The sequence below is a fragment of the Theobroma cacao genome, chromosome 9 (assembly GCF_053813885.1).
Source record: "Theobroma cacao isolate CCN51 chromosome 9, ASM5381388v1, whole genome shotgun sequence".
Classification (NCBI taxonomy): Eukaryota; Viridiplantae; Streptophyta; class Magnoliopsida; order Malvales; family Malvaceae; genus Theobroma; species Theobroma cacao.
The window spans coordinates 49,450,056-49,470,817 of record NC_142647.1 but is presented as its reverse complement, the minus strand read 5'-3'; the positions used below and the strand labels follow the sequence as shown (position 1 = coordinate 49,470,817).

Here is a 20,762-nt window from a genome sequence, read left to right as displayed (position 1 = left end):
TGCAGTTAATTTCCCTTGAAAGTTCACCATTTCACCTTTAAATTAATATTTTGTTCTGTTTTTATTTTGATAAGTTGCATAATTTTAGATATTTTTAAATTTTAAATATAAAAATTTGGTCTTTCGTTTAACTTTGATACGTTATATTTTCTTATTTATCATGAAGATAAGCTACCCACGAGCTTATATATCAACATTTCTTATCTAGTAATTTAATATATTTCTATATATATATATACACACTTTTATTTATTTATAATTAATAATTATTGAGTTTCAAAATTTATTTATTTGACAGTTGAACTTTTAAAGTTAATTAAAATTGTATAAACATTCAATTGGTTTATTTTGAAAAAATCAACAATTGAACAAATCATTCATTTTAATAAGAGATATGCGAAGAATCTAAAAGCCAAACAAGTTCATATGTTTGGTTAATTCTTTCTCCAAACCAACTTTTCATACAAATTTTAGAATTTTATAAAATCAAAACATATAAATCATATGTAATTTACATATAACATCTAACATATAAATAATATCCACTACAATATAAATAATATCTAACATCTAAACAACATATATAATACAAATAAATTTTTGTTAAAAAAATTTAAACAAAAAACAAATATTTAACAAACATCCGTACAAAATATAATTTATTAGTAAAGTTAAATAATAATCATTAATATTAATAAAATAATTTAAAAATATACTATTTGAATTTATTTTTTTGGATTCGATTCAAATATTAATTAAATTAACCTAATCGAATGGATCCAACTCAATTCGGTTGGATAAATTTATGTGGGTCGGATCTATTTTACTTAATTTTAGACTTAACTTGGGCAACACGTGATTAATGTCGTACGGACGGACCCTTTTAAGTTTCTGAGGCTATTATGGACATTTTACACGAAGTTCATATATAAAAGGAAAAAGAAATGCAAGGGAAAGAAGGGAGAGGAGAGGAACAGTGGAAAGGAGAGAGTAGAGTGAAAGCGGTTAGGGTTGAGAGAGGAAAGAAGGGCGGAGGGAGGGAGCGGCGACACCGGTACCGGCGACGGAATTGGAGGGTGAGGAGATCTGGAGGGAAGAGAGAGAGAGAGCACTCTAAATAAATACACAGATTATATATGTAAAAGAATAAATAAAAATAGAGAGGGAGACAGAAAGAATCGGGGCTGGGGACATTCCAACTCCAACCAACAACTGAGCGCTACTCCACTTATCTGCAATTGGTTTAACAAGTTGTCTAACGGTAAGCCCTCAATGGATCTTTTTAACCTCTTCATTCTGCTTATCTTCCATGCAATTCCTGCTTTGTGCTCAACTCAATTTTACCAACTCTGCTGATTTCTTTCCTTCAACTTTAATTTTTTTAAATTCTTAAGTTCATATGTTCTCATTTGCCTGGATAAAAAACCTTGGGTTTTAATTGCTGCAGTTATTTTAGTTATGGTTTGTGTTGTTCCAGTTGAGACACGCTGTAGTATCTTTTTAAGTTTAGTGGTTCCAAAACTTTAGGGTTATGGTTTGTTCTTTGCTTTATTCAATTCGGCTTAAGGTTTGATCCTTAGGGATGGTTCTGCGAAGAAGAGATTTGGGTTTGCATTGTATGGTTTCTCCTAGGGTCAACCTAGGGATGTTTGGAAATTGAAATAATTGTGTCACCTTGGGAAATGTGAGTTTTGTATTGTGATTTTTGTGCTTGCTGTTTCACTCTCAATGTGCAAAAATTGAGAGTTCGGTTTGCATTGGATGGTATGCAAATTGGTGAATTTAAAATATATATGAAAGAGGCTATAAAAAGAAATAAAATGGAAAAAGTGATTTTCGTCCTCATAGTTCATTTTTCCTTTCTCCTTTCTTGATTTTTCTTAAGAAAATTATAATTTAGAATAATTTAACAGAAATTGCTGAATATAAAAATTTGACTAATTATTTTGTGTTTTTTTTTTTGAAAGTTACATTCCTGCAGCACGGTGTGGGGGAAATCACTTGTTATCATTCATAATCATAACATTTAGTTTTCCAGGAATTTCAGTATAGCCTATTTAATCATTTATTTCTAGACTTAAGATGGGTCAAATTTCTAAGTATAGAAAAAAGATAGTATTTTGTTAAAAAGAGTGCCAAAGCTGATGGTTAAAAATTTATATTCCAACGGATTGTTAATTTTGTAACTATTTATATTTTACTTTATTTTCTAAGATATTGTATCATAAAAACAAGTATTGGAAAGGAAATTCATAATGAGTAAACAGTTAAAAAAAGCCATATTCAAACACAAGATTTCGTAAAAGGAAAAAAAGTTATATTATACTTTTATATGTTAACAAATATTAGAAAGTAATTCATAATGAGTATATGGTTAAAAAGGCCATGTTTAAACACAATGATTTCATATAAAATTTGAATTATACTTTTTTTTATGTCAGATTCAATACGTAATGTTTTTTTACAAACTCCTTTATTAAAATACAAAATAATAAAAGAAATCTTAAAAAGAAAAAATGTCTTGAATAGATTATGGAAGCAAGTAGGGAAATCCCAAATCCATTTTCCACATTTGCGCCAAAGGAACAGCACTGCAGAACACAAATCTCATCAAGGTCAATAAAGTCATTTCAACTTTGCTGAGGCTAAAACAGTCAATATCTATTATAGAACCTAGGGCCTTTCGTCTCCATATTAATAAAGATGGCAACTTCACCCTCCACCATCTAATGATGCTGGCATTACAATCGAAAACTTAAATGAAAAAACAAAACCACGTTCCAAAATTTTCAAATACCTTGTAAAGTTTCCTTCTAACTAACTGTTTGTCATTAAGTTAGTCAGGGTTTAGTTTGAGCTGCATGTGATTATTTTGGGATAACTGAATTTGTGTCTACTTAATGGTAATTTTGTTTATTGATGTTATTGATGGCTTCAGTTAGGGTTTTAAGGGTTCAGATCTGTGGTATTGCTTAGATTGTGATGTTATTGGTATTGTTTATAAGTGGTTGCTTTCATGTTCATGTGAATTTATTCAGATTTTCTTGAATCATAGTTTATGGCATAAATTTTAACTCTCAAGTCTATTTTGTCAACAAATATGGTTTGTTTATAGATGCAAATTAATTGCAAATCTGTGATTTGTTCTCTAGACATTGCCATTTTAAAATTATTTTTGTTTGCGTTGAAGGTATGGTGAATGGTACTAGGTCTAGTAGGAAAGCTAAGGATGATGAAGATAATAATTCAAAAGGAGGTCAAAGTAGTGGTAAAAAATCAGTGAATTCAGGTGCTTCTACTGCGGAAGTATCTGGTTTTAGAAGGTCACTTAGGGAAACGCTGTCTAAGAAAAGCATGAATCCATTGAGTTCTTCTGGTACTCGGAAGTCAGAGCGTCTTGAGAAGCAGACCTCGAATTCGAATACAATGACTCGTCCATCTAAGAGGAAATCTGAGCGAATTGAGAAGCAGAAGCATCGGTGTCCTTTGAGGAGATCTGAGAGGGGTAAGATGCCATCCTTATCTGGTTCTTCGGGATCAAAGAAGTCTGATAAAAGCCTTGATTCATTAGATGCAAAAAGGAAGAAAGAGAAAAAAGAGAAGAGTGTGAAACAGTTGACAATGGAAACTGTAGAAGTTAACAAAATTGAGAACAAAGATGGGCAGGTTGATGAGGCACAAAAGAAGAGAATGGATGCTCGTGCCTATAGAGCAATGTTCAGGAAACAACTGAAGAGTGCTAATGGAACAGGTAACTACCTTCTGTGCACTTATTTCTCATTCTTTATATTATAATTGGTTAGAGGAATAATATAGATGGGCTATGCATTGCTACTAATGATTTGCTTATTTCCGTTGTATATAAACTTTTCCTTCTGTTGGTTGGACAAATTTATTTTGATATGGACTTTTGTTTTATACTTTTTCAGTAGGTTTCTATTTGATCAAAAGTATCTTTCTCAGACTTTTCTGCTTGTGTTGTAGATCATGGTGATGATCTGAACAGAACTGACAGTGAAAGGAGGGATGAGGATCCTTTAAAAGTACATGCTGAGAGAACTTGTGAAATAACCATGGCGAGAGGTACAAGTCAATCTGTAGAGGAAGCACCTGAAAATGATAATGAACATACATTGTTTCCCACTAGCCAAAAGGATAGTTGCAAGGATATGTCTTCAAATGGGGATGGTCTGCGAGTTTCTAAGAGTGGTTTGGTAGCCATAGAAATGAATGATGATGCTGAAAAGGCTGTGCAGGATCCAGAGTTGGTAAATTCCATGCTGCATGAAAGGATCCTGGATTGTAATATCAGTTTGGAGATGGTTCAGGAAGTCGTGTTTTCTGAGAGGAAAAGACATGATATAGACATTGATTCTGTTGCTTCTCCTATAACATCAAGTAAAGATATCTGCACCTCCATGGCTGGTGCTGAAACTTTACTAACATCTGGTTGCAAAAGAAAAGATTGCAGTGAGACTTGTGGCACGTGTTCTAAAAGGCAAAGGTACTAGATTTTGACCAATTAATTATTTATTTTTATTTGGATGATATTTCAACAGGTTTTATAGTGTTTTTCAGCAGGTTCATCAAACTTAAATCACTAATGATAATTTTCTTGCTATTGTTGTATGTAAGAGTTTAGGATTTTGGTATATTTTCTAGCTCAATTGGAATATGATATAAAAAAGCATGTATTATTTAAGTAATGTTCATATGAAAATTCTTTTGACTTTCAACATGCTTTTGGTATTGGTTATGGTATATGTAGCTACAGCTTTGCATTGGTTAGTAATGTCATTATACAAAAATCATAAGTTATAAATATCTCTAAGTGCTTTGAGTATCTATTTTGTGAGTTGCTAGAAGATTTGTTCAATCTCTTATCTAATTTATGTGATGGCTGCAAGATTGGAGTGTGTCCTAAATCATTATAATATGTAACTTTGATAAAATGCCTGTAGAAGAACTGCAGTACATACCACCTATAATGATACCAATTGGTCTAAACTAGTAGTAGCATACTCATGTGCTCCACTACACCTAAACCGCCCATAGGTTGCTATGAGTTTCTTTTTCTTTTCTTGAAGAATCTAATCATTGTAAAGTTTGACAGGTAAGGTCTGCATAGATGATAAGTATACATGGTGGTGTTGTGATTTTTTGTCTGTGGTCCCTTAACTTTTATCTTTTAATTTTCCCTAGAGGAGACCTACCACCATAGATTTTTCTGCTAGTTGAATGAGAATGCTAGTTTTGTTAATACACCATTGGTTGAGGTCCTTGAGGTAGAATATGTGTTAAATTCGGTGAAATTTTAGATTAAGTTTTAAAAGGATGACTTGCTTTACATTTTGGAGCTCGTATAAACTAGAGTTTGTTATTATTGAGAGGCTTATTTCTAAGGAAGAGGGGAAGGAACTGCATGGGTTTCTAGGGTTTAATTGTGTAAGAGTAGGGGGATATTTTGGGGTTGAAACATGATGCATGTTAAATGCTCAAGTCTGGGGCTGTTGGTGTTTGTGATTGTTGCATGTAGACATCCTATGAATAAAAGTGCTTGGCTGCTTGATGAATTTTGGTTCTAATTGGTTGGGGATGTGTTGGGGTTTGTTAAATAGAAAAGTAGAAGTTGTAGGGCTTGGTCGAGCTGGACAAGTTTCTGGTTGTGTATCAAAGTTTCATTTACTTGTGTTTACAAATTAAAAATGTCTCTGTGAATGGCATGATTATTATTGACAATTAAAAGAATTCATAGTAATGCTAAAACCAAATTATATCTGAACAAGATCAAATGGTAATACCTATTAAGAAGAGCCGTTGATGGGCCAGGGTTAGGCATGGAAAGTTTAATGTTTTGAATGAAGATGGTCCAAATCCGTTGAAGAATGAAGAGTAACCGGGCTTGAGTCTAGGCCCATAATTATCTCTGCATCTTCTGCATGATGTTAATGAAATTGATGCGTATAGTATAAGTGGTATTCCTAATTTTAGAACTATGGAAACGGCCCTGGTTATAAGCAATTTTAGATTGTCTTTACAGTACTTTTCAAATGCCTTTATAAGCTGAGTATTTGACCATATAATCTTATTACTATGATTTGATCTTTCTTTAATTTCAAAAAAGATAAAGTATATTTCTTTTCCTTAAAAGAAAAAAATATCTTCATATTTTGCAGGGTTGACTGCGATTCGACGAAGCAGGAGATTTGCTTTTCTAACAAAAAGTTAAATCAGTTGTTTCAATCCTCTGATATTAAGGTTGTTTTCTTCTCCTCTGGTTCTTTGTATATCCTGTTTCACATGTCTTTTCTAGAAACTCCTATTCTCTTACATATATATGTTTTTATGCTATGGCTAAAGGATGTTGGCCTGGTTTTATACCTTGGAAACCAAGCATGACTTAGCATTGTACTTCTCTAGATAGTCAGTACTAACTATAAAGCAGAGGGAGAATATAATGGAAATAAGTGTTGTTTTGGTTGTCTTAATAGAAATTGCCTTGTCTTTCTTTGCTGCAACCATTTCTTCTGAACATGTCTTAATTGGAGATGGTACTTGAGCAGGTTTTTGAAGGAAATTGTTTGATAGTTCAATCTTTTTTAACTTATCTTTTATGTTGTTTTATTGTGATCCAGACAAAGTTAGCTAAGCTAAGCTGAAAAGAGGGAAAATTACAAGAATCAGGTTGATGGATTAAAGTGGTATAGGTTTTGGTTGTCTGAGTTTGTCTTCTGTGGCATTGCCTTTGATTTATCTTTCCTTGAAGTAAAGTTGGATGTCAAATAATTGAAGTCAAAGAGACCTGTTGTGGCTGATTATTAACTTTCTTAATTTTTGATCAGCTTAGGAAGCTCTGGTGTTAAATTTTGTTGGCTGATCTTTTGGATATATTCTGCTTTTCTCCCTCTCTCTCCTGCCTTTTCTTTCTGTCTTTGTGTGTAAAGAATAAGGAATTTAGTTTTCTACTAAGGTCTCATTATTTTTATTGCTAACGTTTCTCTGTTCTTATCTAATATTAAATGCTGATCTTTAATATGTCACTGACCTTGTTATTACTGTTTCCATTGTCTTGCTGCATTGCATTAGGATAGATGGAAACTTGATGCTGGTGTTAGCACGGGACATGTTGAAAAGTGCTGTAATGATATGCAAAAACATATGTCCACGGATCTTCGAACCGACCCTGATCAAAATACTTGCATCGTATGCAAACTTGTTGGAAAGCTCTTGTGGGTAACCCTTTTTCATTGGTTTATCAATATTGCAAATTTATACAGTTGATAGTTGAATATGTGGAGTTAATGAGTTATCTATTGGCATACTGGGTAGTGTTGTTCTGTATTAGATGCTTTGATTTGTAAAATTGTTGGTTTGACTATGCTTATAAATCTTTGTGGTTACCCTTTTTGAATTATCTTCATGTCCATCCCTGCTGCAGAGAATTCCATAATGTTATTTTTTTTTAAGTGACTGACTTTATGTTTAAAAGGAATTTCTGTCAATGAGATAAGAGATATTGGACGATTTAGGGCTTTGACATGTCTTCAGTAAGTCATGCATACTGCTTTATTTCTTTGCATTAAATTCAATGCTTTTCAGAGTGCTCACGATTTTTAATAATGTTGGATCACCACCATATGAGTAAATTTAGCATGTATTTTGTTATCTTACACTCTGCCATTCTATTTTAGATGCTGTGAGGGAAAAGGGTGCCGTAGAAGCTACCATCTTTCGTGTCTAGAACATCCCCTTGAGGAGGTTCCTGTTGGAGTTTGGCATTGTCCGGTATGCATGAGTAAAAAAATAGAATCAGGGGTGCATTCAGTTTCAGAGGGAATAGAAGCAATTTTGGATTCTAGAGAAGTGGAGGCTTCAGAGGATGGTATGGGCTCAATTGATAATTTGCTTATCTCCGTAGATTTGTTTTTATGTTATAATGTATTTCTATAAATTTTGCCATAGTTGTTTGCTGACAGCTCTGGTGAATTGTATTGCTAAAGCTTTTAGCAATGCTACAATTAGTTTATTTTGTTCTATAATTGCTGATAATAATTTCCTTGCATTTGATGTTGGGTTATAGGTTTGCAAAGACAGAAGCAATACTTTGTGAAATACAAAGGTCTTGCTCATGTTCATAACCGTTGGGTACCAGAGAATCAGGCACTGCTTGAAGCTCCGTCACTAGTTGCTAAATATAACCGAAGAAACCAGGTTCACAGCTATTGAATACTGTTATTTTAAACCTGTCATATTCCTTCTGTAGGGTGCCATTAAATAGAATGTTACTGGGAACACATTTAGTAATTCAGATATGCTATGTTGTTCAGGGTGCTGTCTGGAAGCAACAGTGGGCAGTGCCACATCGTGTGTTACAGAAAAGATTTTTGGTGACTCCTGAGGAGTGTGATGAGTCTCATCTTAAAGGGCATGATGGTGAGAAGCTAAATTCTCATGTTGAATGGCTTGTGAAATGGCGTGGTCTTGGTTATGAGCATGCTTCATGGGAGTTGGAGAATGCTTCCTTCTTCAGTTGTCCAGAAGGTCAGAGCCTTATACGAGATTATGAAACACGTCACAAGAAGGCAAAGTCAGCTTCTAAATTTGATAAGGTGCCTTACGAAAAATATGAAATATTTTAATAAGATTTGTTTTTAGTTAATAAGTTGGTATTTTATTATAGTTAAAATGCTTATCTGTCCTGGAAAATTCAATATAACCTGTTTAGTAACTATTTGCATGCTTGAACTAGTGAACAAACAACCTAGGATTCACATAACGTGTTTTTAATTTCTTGGGTATGTAGGGAGGCCCTTTGAGTCTAGGGCAACAGAAGTGAGGTAGCCCTCTCCCACCTGATAAACCCACTGCAGGCAACCCAAGTTTTGAACTTGTGAGTTGCGTCCTTGTTGAAAGTCCCAAATAATAACCATTGTGGTGTCCCCTTGAGTACAATATACTTGCTTCATTGCTTCATAAGTCCTTGGTATTTTTTGTTATTTGAACCTGTAAAAGCTGCGGTGATTAGATTTTGATGTTATCCATAATATGTGTATTTGAACCATCATTATGTTGGACCACTACGAGCCATATGAGTTATTTAGAAATTTTTGTTTGGTAAGATTTGGCTTGTGTTGCATTTACCTGTACTATTATTTTTGAATTGTTAACATAACAGGTATAAAATAGAAGTTTGCCCGGCTTTTTCTTCCCCTGTTTTTTAAATGGCTTGGTTATAACCAACTAAGAACTTCAACAGGAAAGAGGGGAAGTTGCATGCCTAAAATTGTCTCAATTATCCGCTGGAGCTTCACCTGGACTGGATGCTAATCTTGATGCTTTTAACAAGATGTGCAACTATTGGCGTAAGGGCCAGAATGCTATTATTTTTGATGACCAGGTGTGCTTGATCAATATGTTGTTATTCTAGTTTGTGGTGCATCTGAAAATCATCTGATCAAGTGTTTCAGGTTGAATCATGATAGTTTCCTGGTCTCATCAAGTTGTTGCTTGAAAATCTTGTAATACAGCACATTGCGCACGTGCACACACACTCTTTCATTAACCTTATAAATGTTTGATGTAGCATAAAATGCAAAAAATGCACCCTATGAATGCACTTGATGACATATATATATTCACATATATGCATGTCGAGTTATTGGGTTATTATTTCATATTTGATAAGTAATAATTAATTTTCTCGTTTTGCCAATGCAGGACAAGAATCAGAATTTCTAAAAAGATGTAATCTAAGGGTGTGAATATGCAGTTTATACATTAAACATGTATATATGTTCATATAGTGCATCCCATCATATTATCATGGTCCACTTTAAGAAGTTTGTACGTTTACATAAATGGAAAGAACATAGTTTCTTATATTAGGCCTTTTCTCTATGCATGATTTTATAGCATCAATTGACTTTTATCTTCAGAATATTATTTATTGGTCTTGAAAGATGACAAAAATCAAATATCTGATGTTAATGGTTGCTCAGACCGTTGTAGTCGTACTAATGATCACTTTAGTACCATTCTGTGATGGTAGGGAACTGCATAGTTTTTTGTGCAGTGGTTCTGAATTGTCCCTATTTTTTGCAGGAAAGGATTCTGAATGTCATTTCATTCATTTTGTCTTTTTCATCTAATATCTCTCAGCCTTTCCTCATCATCTCAACTTCCTCTTCACAATATTCATGGGATGAGGAGTTCTTGCATTTGGCACCATCTGTTGATGTTGTGGTTTACAGTGGCAGTAAAGAAATTCGGAAAAGTATTAGGACCCTGGAGTTTTATGAAGAAGGAGGTTGCATAATGTTTCAAGTACTTATAACCTCACCAGAAGTTATCAGCGAGGTATATATGCAGCATCTGTGATAAATTAAGTTTTGAAGATTTTGTCTGGGTTTCAGTTTGACAAGTTGCTGCAGGGATCAAACGGTGTATCCTTGTTGGTTTTGTGTGAGAGTTTTGTACTTTTGTGGTTCTTCTTTTGATCAATTTGTGTTCAGAGTTATTTGGATGTAGATTACATCATTATTGTTATTAATGTAACTATTTTGCTCGAATTTTTGTTTTGTTATTATCAATTGAAGGAAAACCTTTATTGCCATATTTTTTTTTTTAATTCACCTGGCATATTAATTTCAATGTGGTTCTGCAGGACTTGGATGTGCTTGCTTCCATAGGGTGGGAGGCAATAATAGTGGATGAGTGCCAACGTCCAAGAATTGCTTCATGTTTTGAACAAATTAAGATGTTAACTGCTAGTAAGAGGCTTCTAATTGTTAGCGGTCAACTGAAGGTTTGGCATTTCTACTTTTCAATTGTTGTTGCTGTTTTGTGCAGGTTGATTGATGTATTTTATCTGGTTTCGGCAGGATAATGTGGCTGAGTACCTTAATCTTCTTTCTCTGCTTGATTCTCAGAGCAATTTAAATGGTAGTGACAGCTTGCTAATGAATTCAAGTGATAATATTGGTACTTTGAAGGAGAGGTTGGCAAAATATATTGCTTATGAATGCAAATTAGAATCATCTAGGTTTGTAGAGTACTGGGTTCCTGTACTTCTATCCAATGTGCAGCTAGAGCAGTATTGTTTTGCTCTACTTTCAAACTCCTTCTCTCTTTGCTCACCTTCAAAGACTGATCCTGTTGGAGCACTCCGCAACATTCTTATCTCCAGCCGAAAGGTTGAGTTTACTTAAACTCTTTGCATCTACTAAATGGTTATGTGAGATTAGGCTCTTTTTATATATATTTTCAAATTTTTAGTCTCGTTGTCTAATGTATCAAATATTTCATGCTAATTTGCTGACTTTTTGTCTTTACCTGCAGTATGGACTTCAGAAATTAGGGTTAGGTTATATTTCAACAATAAGAGTAGAAATTTTTTGGTGCATTATCCTAAGTTCTGTCCTTTGGAGTTAGTATTCTGATGCTCATTAGAAAATCTAGAAATGCAATTTTATTTATTTATTGGTACAAGAGGGATCGGTATGGCTCAGAACTAGGATCTTAGTTCTTTACCCAACCCCCACCCACTCTTATCACTTGAGCAAAGCCCAAGTGGCAGAAATTCAATTTTGTGATTTTGTTGTTTGAATTTTTTTATTTACTTTTTATTTTCAAAAGCAGAGAAACACCTGGTTTGTTTTTATTGTACTTTCTGTTACATTAGATGAATTTGAGTTGAAGCTTTTTCGTGAATGATACGTGCATTACGATGAAGATGGATGAGATGTGTAAAAATTTGCTATTGATATTGTGATTTCATGGTAATTCTTGGCAGTGTTGTGATCATCCCTATGTTGTGGATCAATCCCTTCAAATGTTGCTCACTAAAAGCCTTAAAGAGATTGAGTTTTTGGATGTTGGCATAAAAGCAAGTGGCAAATTACAACTTCTTGATGCAATGCTTTCGGAAATCAAGAAACGAGAGTTAAAAGTCCTTATTCTTTTTCAGGTAGGTTGTCTTGACATTGATTTTGCTACCCATTGCAGTTAGTTGTGTTATACATGTTTTGGATTATTGATACTCTCTTGCGTATGATGTTAAAGTGATTAATGTACATGAAAAACTTGTAAATTTTTACCCTTTTAAATAATAAATAACTTTTGCATTCATTTATTAATTTGTGAAAGCAGATGAAGTTAAATTCCTGGGTTCTACCATGTTACTTGTTTAAGTACCACATCTGCTATACACCATTATGCCGCTTCAACAGGTAGCAGAAATCAAAACGGTTTGATGCTTGTCTGACATGTAAAAATGAATGTTTTGCTTAGTGCGTCTTTGGCCTTGCTTTTGGATCAGCTTTCCTGCTCCTGTAAGCTGAAGTGGCCAAACAGATCTTGAGTATCAAACTTTAGCTTTTGCACTAGTTGAAAATGAGCTTCTAGAGGCTAAATCTGAAACTGCAAATTGGACCTTTCAAGAAACTGCAATGAGAAAGTGACGGAGATTGTTAATGGATATTTTCAATGGACAAAGCATATTCTTAGTGATTTCAGATAAATTCAAAATGACTACTCTTCAAAAAGTTCTGGTTCAACTGCATTTTCTGATGAAACTCCAGCCAGGTCAAACTGACTCTTTTATGATAATAATGCTGGTGAACTAGAAGAAGCTAGTTAAGTAGGTCATTGTGTCAATTAATGTTTAATCTCTGCCTTTTGATGCTAATGTCTTAAAGTTGCATTTGAGATCGAAATTGAATATGCAATGGTTTTTTTCTGCTGGTATTAATTTGGTTGTGTTGTGTCCTGACCTACTTTACTGTCATTAGTGTGTAATTTTAACCAACTCTTATTGTGTAAAGAGTAATACTTCTGTCATTAGTGCACTTGTATGACACACATGCACATACAAATATTGTTACTCTTGCAAAAAACAGATTTTGGCTATTTTATGGTTCTTACGTAGATGGTTCGATTGACAGTCAATTGGTGGCTCTGGAAGAGATTTATTGGGAGATATTTTGGATGACTTTCTGCGTCAAAGATTTGGTGCAGATTCTTATGAACGTATTGATGGTGGTGTTTTCCTTTCAAAGAAGCAATCTGCTTTGAACAAATTTAATAATGAGAGAGAGAGATTTGTCTTTCTATTAGAAACCCGTGCTTGTCTTCCCAGCATAAAATTATCCGCAGTTGGTACTGTCATAATATTTGGAAGTGATTGGAGCCCAATGAATGATCTAAGAGCCCTGCAGAGGATAACACTTGATTCTCAGTTTGAACAAATAAAAATATTCCGTTTATATTCATCATTTACAGTGGAGGAAAAAGTTTTGATGCTTTCAAAACAAGATAAGACACTTGATAGCAACACACATAGTGTAAGCCCTAGTAGTTGTCACATGCTGCTTAAGTGGGGGGCTTCACATCTATTCAATCAATTGGATAAATTTCATGGTATCCCAACATCAGATGCAGGCACCTTGTCTGAGCAATCACATTTAATAGATGTGATTAAAGAGTGCTTTATCATACTAGATCAAACTGGAATAGACAATGATGCAAGCAAGTTATCCCTAATTTTACTAGCCAAACAAAAGCAAGGAACGTATAGGACAGAAATGCCTTTGTTTGGTGAGCAGAAAATTCAGGTGATGAATGAAGATCCACCTTATATATTTTGGACAAAACTTTTGGAGGGAAAGAATCCACAGTGGAAGTATTCCTCTTGTTCATCTCAGAGGAATCGGAAAAGGGTTCAAAATTTTGATGGTTTGCTAAAGAAACCTGAGGCTGAAAGTTCTGAAGTTGTAAAGAGGCGCAAGAAGGTAGTCAGTGATTGCAATGATCATCTCTCTCCAAAAGCTGGGCTGCGTGAGGGGAAAATGGCTGCTGGGGACAGGGAAGGTAATGGCAATGTAAAAGCAATGAATTGCTGTTTTGGTGGAAGAGAATTCTCTCTTTCCTGAATATTCTTTTTGACTCGTTTTATCTTTTGCAGGAAGCTTAGGAATTTCCGCAAATGGTTTGTCTCATTCTTTGAGTAGATCAACAGCTTCTGAGAGTGATGAAATTCATGCAACCTCTAACTCACTTCATCTGGCCAATAATATCTCAAAAATACCAGCTTTTAACATGGTTGAATGGGAGAGAAGAAGAAAACAGCGTGATTCACAGAAGAATCTCCATGTTCTTTTGATGCCACAGATAGCACAACTCTGTGAAGTGTTCCATCTCTCAGTATGTACCTTAATTACTAAGTTGAAGAAGTAAATTTAATATGTGTTCAGATCTTGCTGTTAGTTTTTTATCTTGCCAGCCTATATTTTGTTTGCTAGAATGAAAAGAAACCACCGTAGAAGATGTTCCCTGCTTTTAAGCAAGTTCAAATGACTCTGAAGCATCCTTGGTTTTCTTTTTGTTCTTTTTCATTTTGTAGAAATGTTCCCTGTTTGTCCTGTGTTCCGCTTCTGAAAAAATTTCCCCTGGAGATAAGGTGGAAAAATAGATCCTTATTCATCTATTTACTAACTCTGCAAGGCTGTTTTTTGAGCTAGTTGTTATAAATATTTTATATGTATTTTCTGAAATAGTGGACTCGCAATTTTCTTTCTATTGTATTGAATTCAGTCTTTGTAACAGCCTGCTATATTGTTACATCTTACTTTTGTTACAGGAGGTTGTCAAAGCTATGGTTGAAAGGTTCCTTGAATATGTTATGAATAATCATCTGGTCTATAGGGAACCAGAAACCCTTTTGCAGGCATTTCAGATTTCTCTGGTTAGACCTTTATTCTCTCTTATGTTCCTAAATTTATTCTGCAATTGTTGTTGATGGCATCTTTCATATGCTGAATGGTAATTTCTATTAGGCAGTCTTGTATGTAATAGAGGATCAAGTTATGCTTTCATTTATGCTTGCCTTTTTTTTAGAATTAATTGCATTTTGCTTTAAGTGCTGTACAATTCGACATCAAATTTTGATGTCCGCTCGTCTTTTTCATAGATATCAGTGGAATTTGCAGTTGTGCCTTTGTAATGCGAATTTATATGATAGAAGTCCTGTTGATGTGGAACACTTACTTCGGAGTCAGGACCATTCATCTGTCATGCCTAGCTTTTTATCAAAATTGAGCTTCAATTTTTTTTGGCAAGTTGTTGGGAATCTGTTTTAGATTATGTGCTGAATCTTGTGTGTAGTATATTTGGTTCATGAGTTTGCACTTGGCATAGCCAAAGCTCTGCTCTTTCTTTATCATGTTTGCAGTTTTTTGCTGAAAAAAGTGGTATGATTTTTAATCGTGGTATCAAACGGTGAGGAGCAGTGAAATATGAAATTTCTATCATCCCATTAAGAGTTGCATGTCTTATTTAATTAGAACTTGTGCTCAAAATGTTCTACAAGTTTTTGCTGCTGAAGATAGCTATCTGTCTAATGATCCACTCAAATAATTTAGGGGGAATGGGTTGAAACTATGAACTTCAGTCTTGATTAAATAGATTAGATTTATATCAAAGTATGTCTCTAATCTGTTGGCAAGTGAAATTTCAGTTCAGGCAGAATGACTCAGGTTATGTGGAGAGAGAGGGAGGTGAAGAACTGAGTATGTAATGTGTAGTTCTTAGGTCTAAAATATAAATCAAATGAGCCAGTCTGTGTCGGTTTCTGTATCTTTCTTCCCCCCTCTCCATCATTCTTTGATATAAACACCTTTTCTAGATGTGTTTACCAATATGTGTGCTTATATGTCTGTATTTAAGCATTCACTTTGATGTTGGGATTGTGTACTGGTGCTTCCGTTTTGTATATATGCTATAAATATTTTAGGTTTCTAATTATATTTTCTGTTGCATGGGTTTATAAGCATGTATGCATGCTGTAATGATGTTCTGGATCTTTTAACATCTTAATCTTCTGATCTCTGTACATTCAGTGTTGGAGTGCAGCATCTTTGCTGAAGCAAAAAATTGATCACAAAGAATCACTTGCACTGGCAAAGCAGCATCTGGGTTTTACCTGCAAGAAAGACGAGGCAGACTATGTCTATTCACTGTTGCGGTGTTTGAAGACAATGTTTCGATATCGAACAGGGTATTTGAAGGTCCCAAATTCTCCCAAAGCTTCTGAACTATCAAGTAAAGCCCTGGGTAGAGATTATTCCAATGCAAGATCTTACCATCAAAGTGCAAAAGCAAAGATTGAAGATTTGTTGGGGTTTCAAGAGGGTTCTGCTGTACAGGTCTGTGCAGAGTCTGGAGTGGCCCCAGAATTTCACTTGGCACAGAGAGATCTTCTAAAAAGCATCAAAGAAATTCAAAAAAAATGTGATAAGCATATGACAAAACTTCGTGAGAAGCAAAGGGAGGAAATGAAGCAATTTAACCAGAAGTATGAGGAAGAGAAGGCACAGCTGGAGAATAAGAAAAGAACAGAAGCAGCTGTTATCCGTTTGCTTAGTAATGTCTCGATGAGAACTGATAAGCTCAAGAAATTGGATATTGAATATGCTGGGAAATTTGATGAACTCAAACTGCAGATGGATGTACACCTTAAGAATCTTGAAGCAGTGCAGGTGAGAGCAAGAAGCAGTGTTCTAGAGAGCAAAACTCGTTGGGTGGAAGCAGTTAAGAATTGGGCTCAGGCTGAGTTTGTGAGGCCACCTGTAAGTGAGGTGAATCTTTCTGAAGGAAGGAGTTCTACTGGCATTATTCATTCTGTGTCAGGAAACGAGGTAAGAGTGTCCAAAAGCATTCACATTGTTTCTGATGACATTATGGCGTGTAGTGACCCCATCTGTAGAGTCACTTGTTTGGCTAGACCCTTCAAAGAGAACTCTGAGGGAGCATCAGTTGAGGAGTGTAATGTAACTGTCTGTTCTGGTGGTGGTGAAGAACAAGCTGTCTACAAAGCCTCATATGCAAGAGAAGGGGTTTCTGGTGGAGAAATTCCATATGGAGGGGTTGCACTAGATGTTCCTGTGACTGTAAGTTCAGGTTATGTTACAGAGAGTTTCCCTTCCATGAGATGTTCAGATGAAGACAAGATTTCTGATGGATCTAAATTAAACATGTCAAATGGGGATCCTGAGACTGTTCCTCCTACTGATGGTCCAGAGAATCTTATCTGTGTGGAAGCACCCTCATGTGAAGAAATTCCTGATGGAGCCACATTGAGCAAGCCTATTCCCTTTAGAGCAGCTGATGGTGTCAGTTTCTGTGAAGATCAGGAGAAACTTGCCTCATTGCAAGCACCTTCATCTGAAAAAATTTCTAATAGAGACTCATTAAGAAAGATTGATGAGGATGTTCCCTTGAGAGAATCTGTGACTGTCATTTCCGGTGAAGGTCAAGAGGACCTCATCTCATTGGAAGCACCTTCATCTGTAGAAGTTCCTGATGGAACCAATTTAAGGAAAGTTGATGGGCAGGTTCCCTTAGGAGAACCTCTGATTGCCATTTCTGGTGAAGGTCAGGAGAACCTGGGCTCAGCTGAAGCACCTTCATCTGAAGAAATTCCTGATGGGGCCGCATTAAGCATGGCTGATGTGGTGCTTCCCTCGAGTGCAGCTGAAGCTGTCGGTTCTAGTGAAGGTCAGGAGAATATCATATCTGGTAATTCTTCATCTGAAAAACAGATCCCTGGTGGAGCCACATTCATTGTGTCTGATGGAGAAGTTCCAAAGAGCACATCTGAGATTGAAACTTCCAGTCATGGCATGGTCTGTCAAAATCCTTCATCTAAAGAACAAATAACTGATACTGCTGAAGAGGGTTCATTGGCAGAATCTGAAACTGCTCCTAGTGAAGTCCTTGAGGGTGGTAGTATTCATAGAGAGAATGTTCAAACAAGTGCCACTGGAATTGACCAGCAGGATGTTGAAGTATGTACTATGAACCAGGAGCCTGAATTTGAAGAGCCGTCTCTGGCAGATCTTCCTCCAGTGCAGCGTGTGCCTATTGTTGACCAAGGTGGTCCATTTCCACCAGATGAGGTATGTAAGATTATTATTTTCTTGAATGTATTAAGGTTTTGATGCAGATTCTTTTTTGGAATATTCTGTTGGACTTTTCTATTTAAAGAAGTCTTTAAGTTGACATTTCACACCCAAAAAATGAAACGGAATAATGACATAGAAGGTAATGAATATCTGCATCGTTATGGCTGCCTCACATTGTTTTTTTATTCAAGTTATATTCATGTGGTAAGGAGATTGTTCCAAAATTTGAAGTAATGATGCTGTAAATACCATGCTAAATGTCCAGCTCCCAATCTAATGGGGATATTTTATTTGGGCAGGTATCTCCAAATGCGGGTTTTCTTCCATCTGCAATACAGGCTAGAGATGTTGTGAATAGTGAAACGCAAAATGCTTCTCAGGTAGCTGAAACTTCATCACCTAATGCCACCATTGATGTGAGATATAATGAGCCCAATCCTGACACACCAGTTCTGGAGCTTAGCGAGCGAACGCAGCTGTTGAGATCCGGAGAATCAACTTCTTATCTCTCTCCTCCTAATCTACCTTCAGTGAGTGCAATTGAACATCATTCAAACAACGAAGGCCAAACTGCCAACCAAATTTCTCAGGCTCTGAGACAATCAGTGGCAAACCATATTGAGCTTTCCAATCAAGATGTTTTGCAGCCTCTGCATTCACCCATTGATGGCACTATTGGTGGGCTGGTAAGACAAGCTTCAGAAACAAGGACTGCTTCACTCCCTCCTGTTTCTAGTGGCCTTCCTGTACAGACTGCACCTGCTGTATCATCTCGGATGCCTCTGCCTTTGTACAACGACCCACTTCAAAATGAAATGGAAAGAATACGCAAAGAAACAGATCAAACCATTAAGATTCATGAAGACATGGTTAGTGTTCTCTTTACTTGTTTGCTTATTTACTGATAGTGATATGTGGTTCAGTTTGAGTTGAGAACTTCCTCTCCTTTGAACAGAAGCTGCAGCTGAAATCGGAATGTGAGAAGCAGATTGAGGAGGCTGTAGCTCAGATTCGTAGAAATTATAAAGCTAAACTTAAGGAGAAGGAGGCAGAATTTCTGCTTCAGAAAAAGGAGCTTGATGTAAATTACAACAAAGTTCTCTTGAACAAGATCTTGGCTGAGGCTTTCAGGTCTAAATGTATGGATATTAGGGCATCTGGCTTGGCAGGAGCACATCAAGGTGAATCTACTTTTACTTGGTAATTTTAACGCAGAAAATGGGAAAATAAGGAATCAGATGGGTGCATTGATTAATCCACTAGATGAAATTCTCTTATTTGATTAACACTGGCATGTGGTGGGTTTAGGAGACATGCTCAATTCCAGATTTATTGAGTCTTCATGTTTGGGACATGGTATAGTCTTAATCATTTAAGAAAATTTAGAGGCATTTGTATCGGTTGCTTAAGTTACCAGCATTTGCTATTGCAAGTTTATAGAGAGTGTGTGCTTGTTAACGGTGTGTGCGCGCGTGCTGACATATAGACCAATATCCATATGTACAAGAATATGTAATGATTGCTAAAAAGCTCAGAACCTAATATGACAATACATTTTGCCTTGTTTGCTTCCACATATATAAGATTTGCCTTTTTGCAATGTTTCATTATATTTACCACCTAACTATTGTATACCTGGCAGAGACAAGTTCGAGTTTCATGCAGCAGTTGGTTCAACTTTCATCACAACAGACGGTACAACAGCCTTCCACTGCTTCTGGTCTCCCTCCAACTGGTTCACCTAGCACGCAACCCGTTTCACCTGCTGTAGTCAATGCACAAACCATGGGTCCACCTTTGCAGGCCGTTAACCCTTCTGCATTTTTCTCTGGCACTCCAACTAGACCTCCCCATATCAGTTCCATATCCCCTTCCGCAGGAAACCTTCAAATGAGCAGTGAAATTCGTGCTCCTGCCCCACATCTACAGCCATTCAGACCTTCAACATCCATTTCCCCTAGCAGTCTCCCATCCCAGTCTCGTGGAATGTTGAATCAGCAGGCACATGGTAACCACCCTGTGGCTCCTCCATTACGGGGCCAATCATATGGTAACCCCCTTGCACATAGGCCGATATCAACTGCATGTCAATCCGGTAGGATCCCACCCGAAACTGCTGGAGGGTTGGCACCTCCACCTAGCTCTTCTTTACCTTCATTAGATGTCTTGATGGGCATAAACAATCTATCTGGAGCTAATACAAATCCCCTAAGCAACTTATTACCAGGTGTTAGTTCAAGCTTAGCTACATTGGTCTGTCAGGAATCTAGCTTGCCAAGAATTCAGTCTAACCCAGCACAGCAAAGCGGAGCAACTGACATTGTTTGTTTATCAGATGATGACTAACCGTAATTGCAAGATGTAAGCTTAGATCTAATGTATAGCAATGACGGATCGTTTCAATTTTCGACTCAGAGAGCTAGTGCAAGGTCAAAAATTGAAATGTGACTTTGCTAGGAAATTGGCGGTCAGCTTGATTGTATATGGATCACTATTTGTAGTTAATAGTTATTTAATTTGTAATATGTATATATATATATATATATATATATATTTTCAATTCCTTTTGTTTTTCTTACATTTACAAATTGTTCCAAATATGGGTGGGTGAGAGTAATATCAGCTAATTTAAACCGGCAATGTTACTGCCTCAGAAACTTTCATTTGGGAAGAATATCTCAGAAGGGTTATGGTGAATTTTACATGGATAGTGTAATAAAATTAGATTTCGATATTTAAGTGTTCACATTATTATTATTTTAATTTGTGAAAGTATTTTTTATAGATTAAAATCGTGAAGTTTAA

The 20,762-nt window shown here is 35.8% G+C and overlaps 1 protein-coding gene across 1 annotated transcript; it reads left to right on the top strand.

The window, feature by feature from the left end:
- Positions 1-965: 965 nt before the first annotated feature.
- LOC18590902 (uncharacterized) lies at positions 966-20,691 on the top strand. The gene is made up of 20 exons (XM_007016727.3): positions 966-1,261; positions 3,191-3,751; positions 3,985-4,504; positions 6,177-6,258; positions 7,087-7,229; positions 7,692-7,882; positions 8,081-8,211; positions 8,328-8,609; positions 9,257-9,397; positions 10,102-10,356; positions 10,664-10,804; positions 10,881-11,192; positions 11,792-11,965; positions 12,942-13,866; positions 13,961-14,199; positions 14,636-14,740; positions 15,894-17,951; positions 18,257-18,826; positions 18,913-19,138; positions 19,600-20,691. Exons 2-20 carry the CDS (start codon positions 3,193-3,195, stop codon positions 20,301-20,303), a joined length of 7,758 nt encoding a protein of 2,585 aa, XP_007016789.3. The 5' UTR covers positions 966-1,261; positions 3,191-3,192; the 3' UTR covers positions 20,304-20,691.
- The last annotated feature ends 71 nt before the right edge of the window (positions 20,692-20,762 follow it).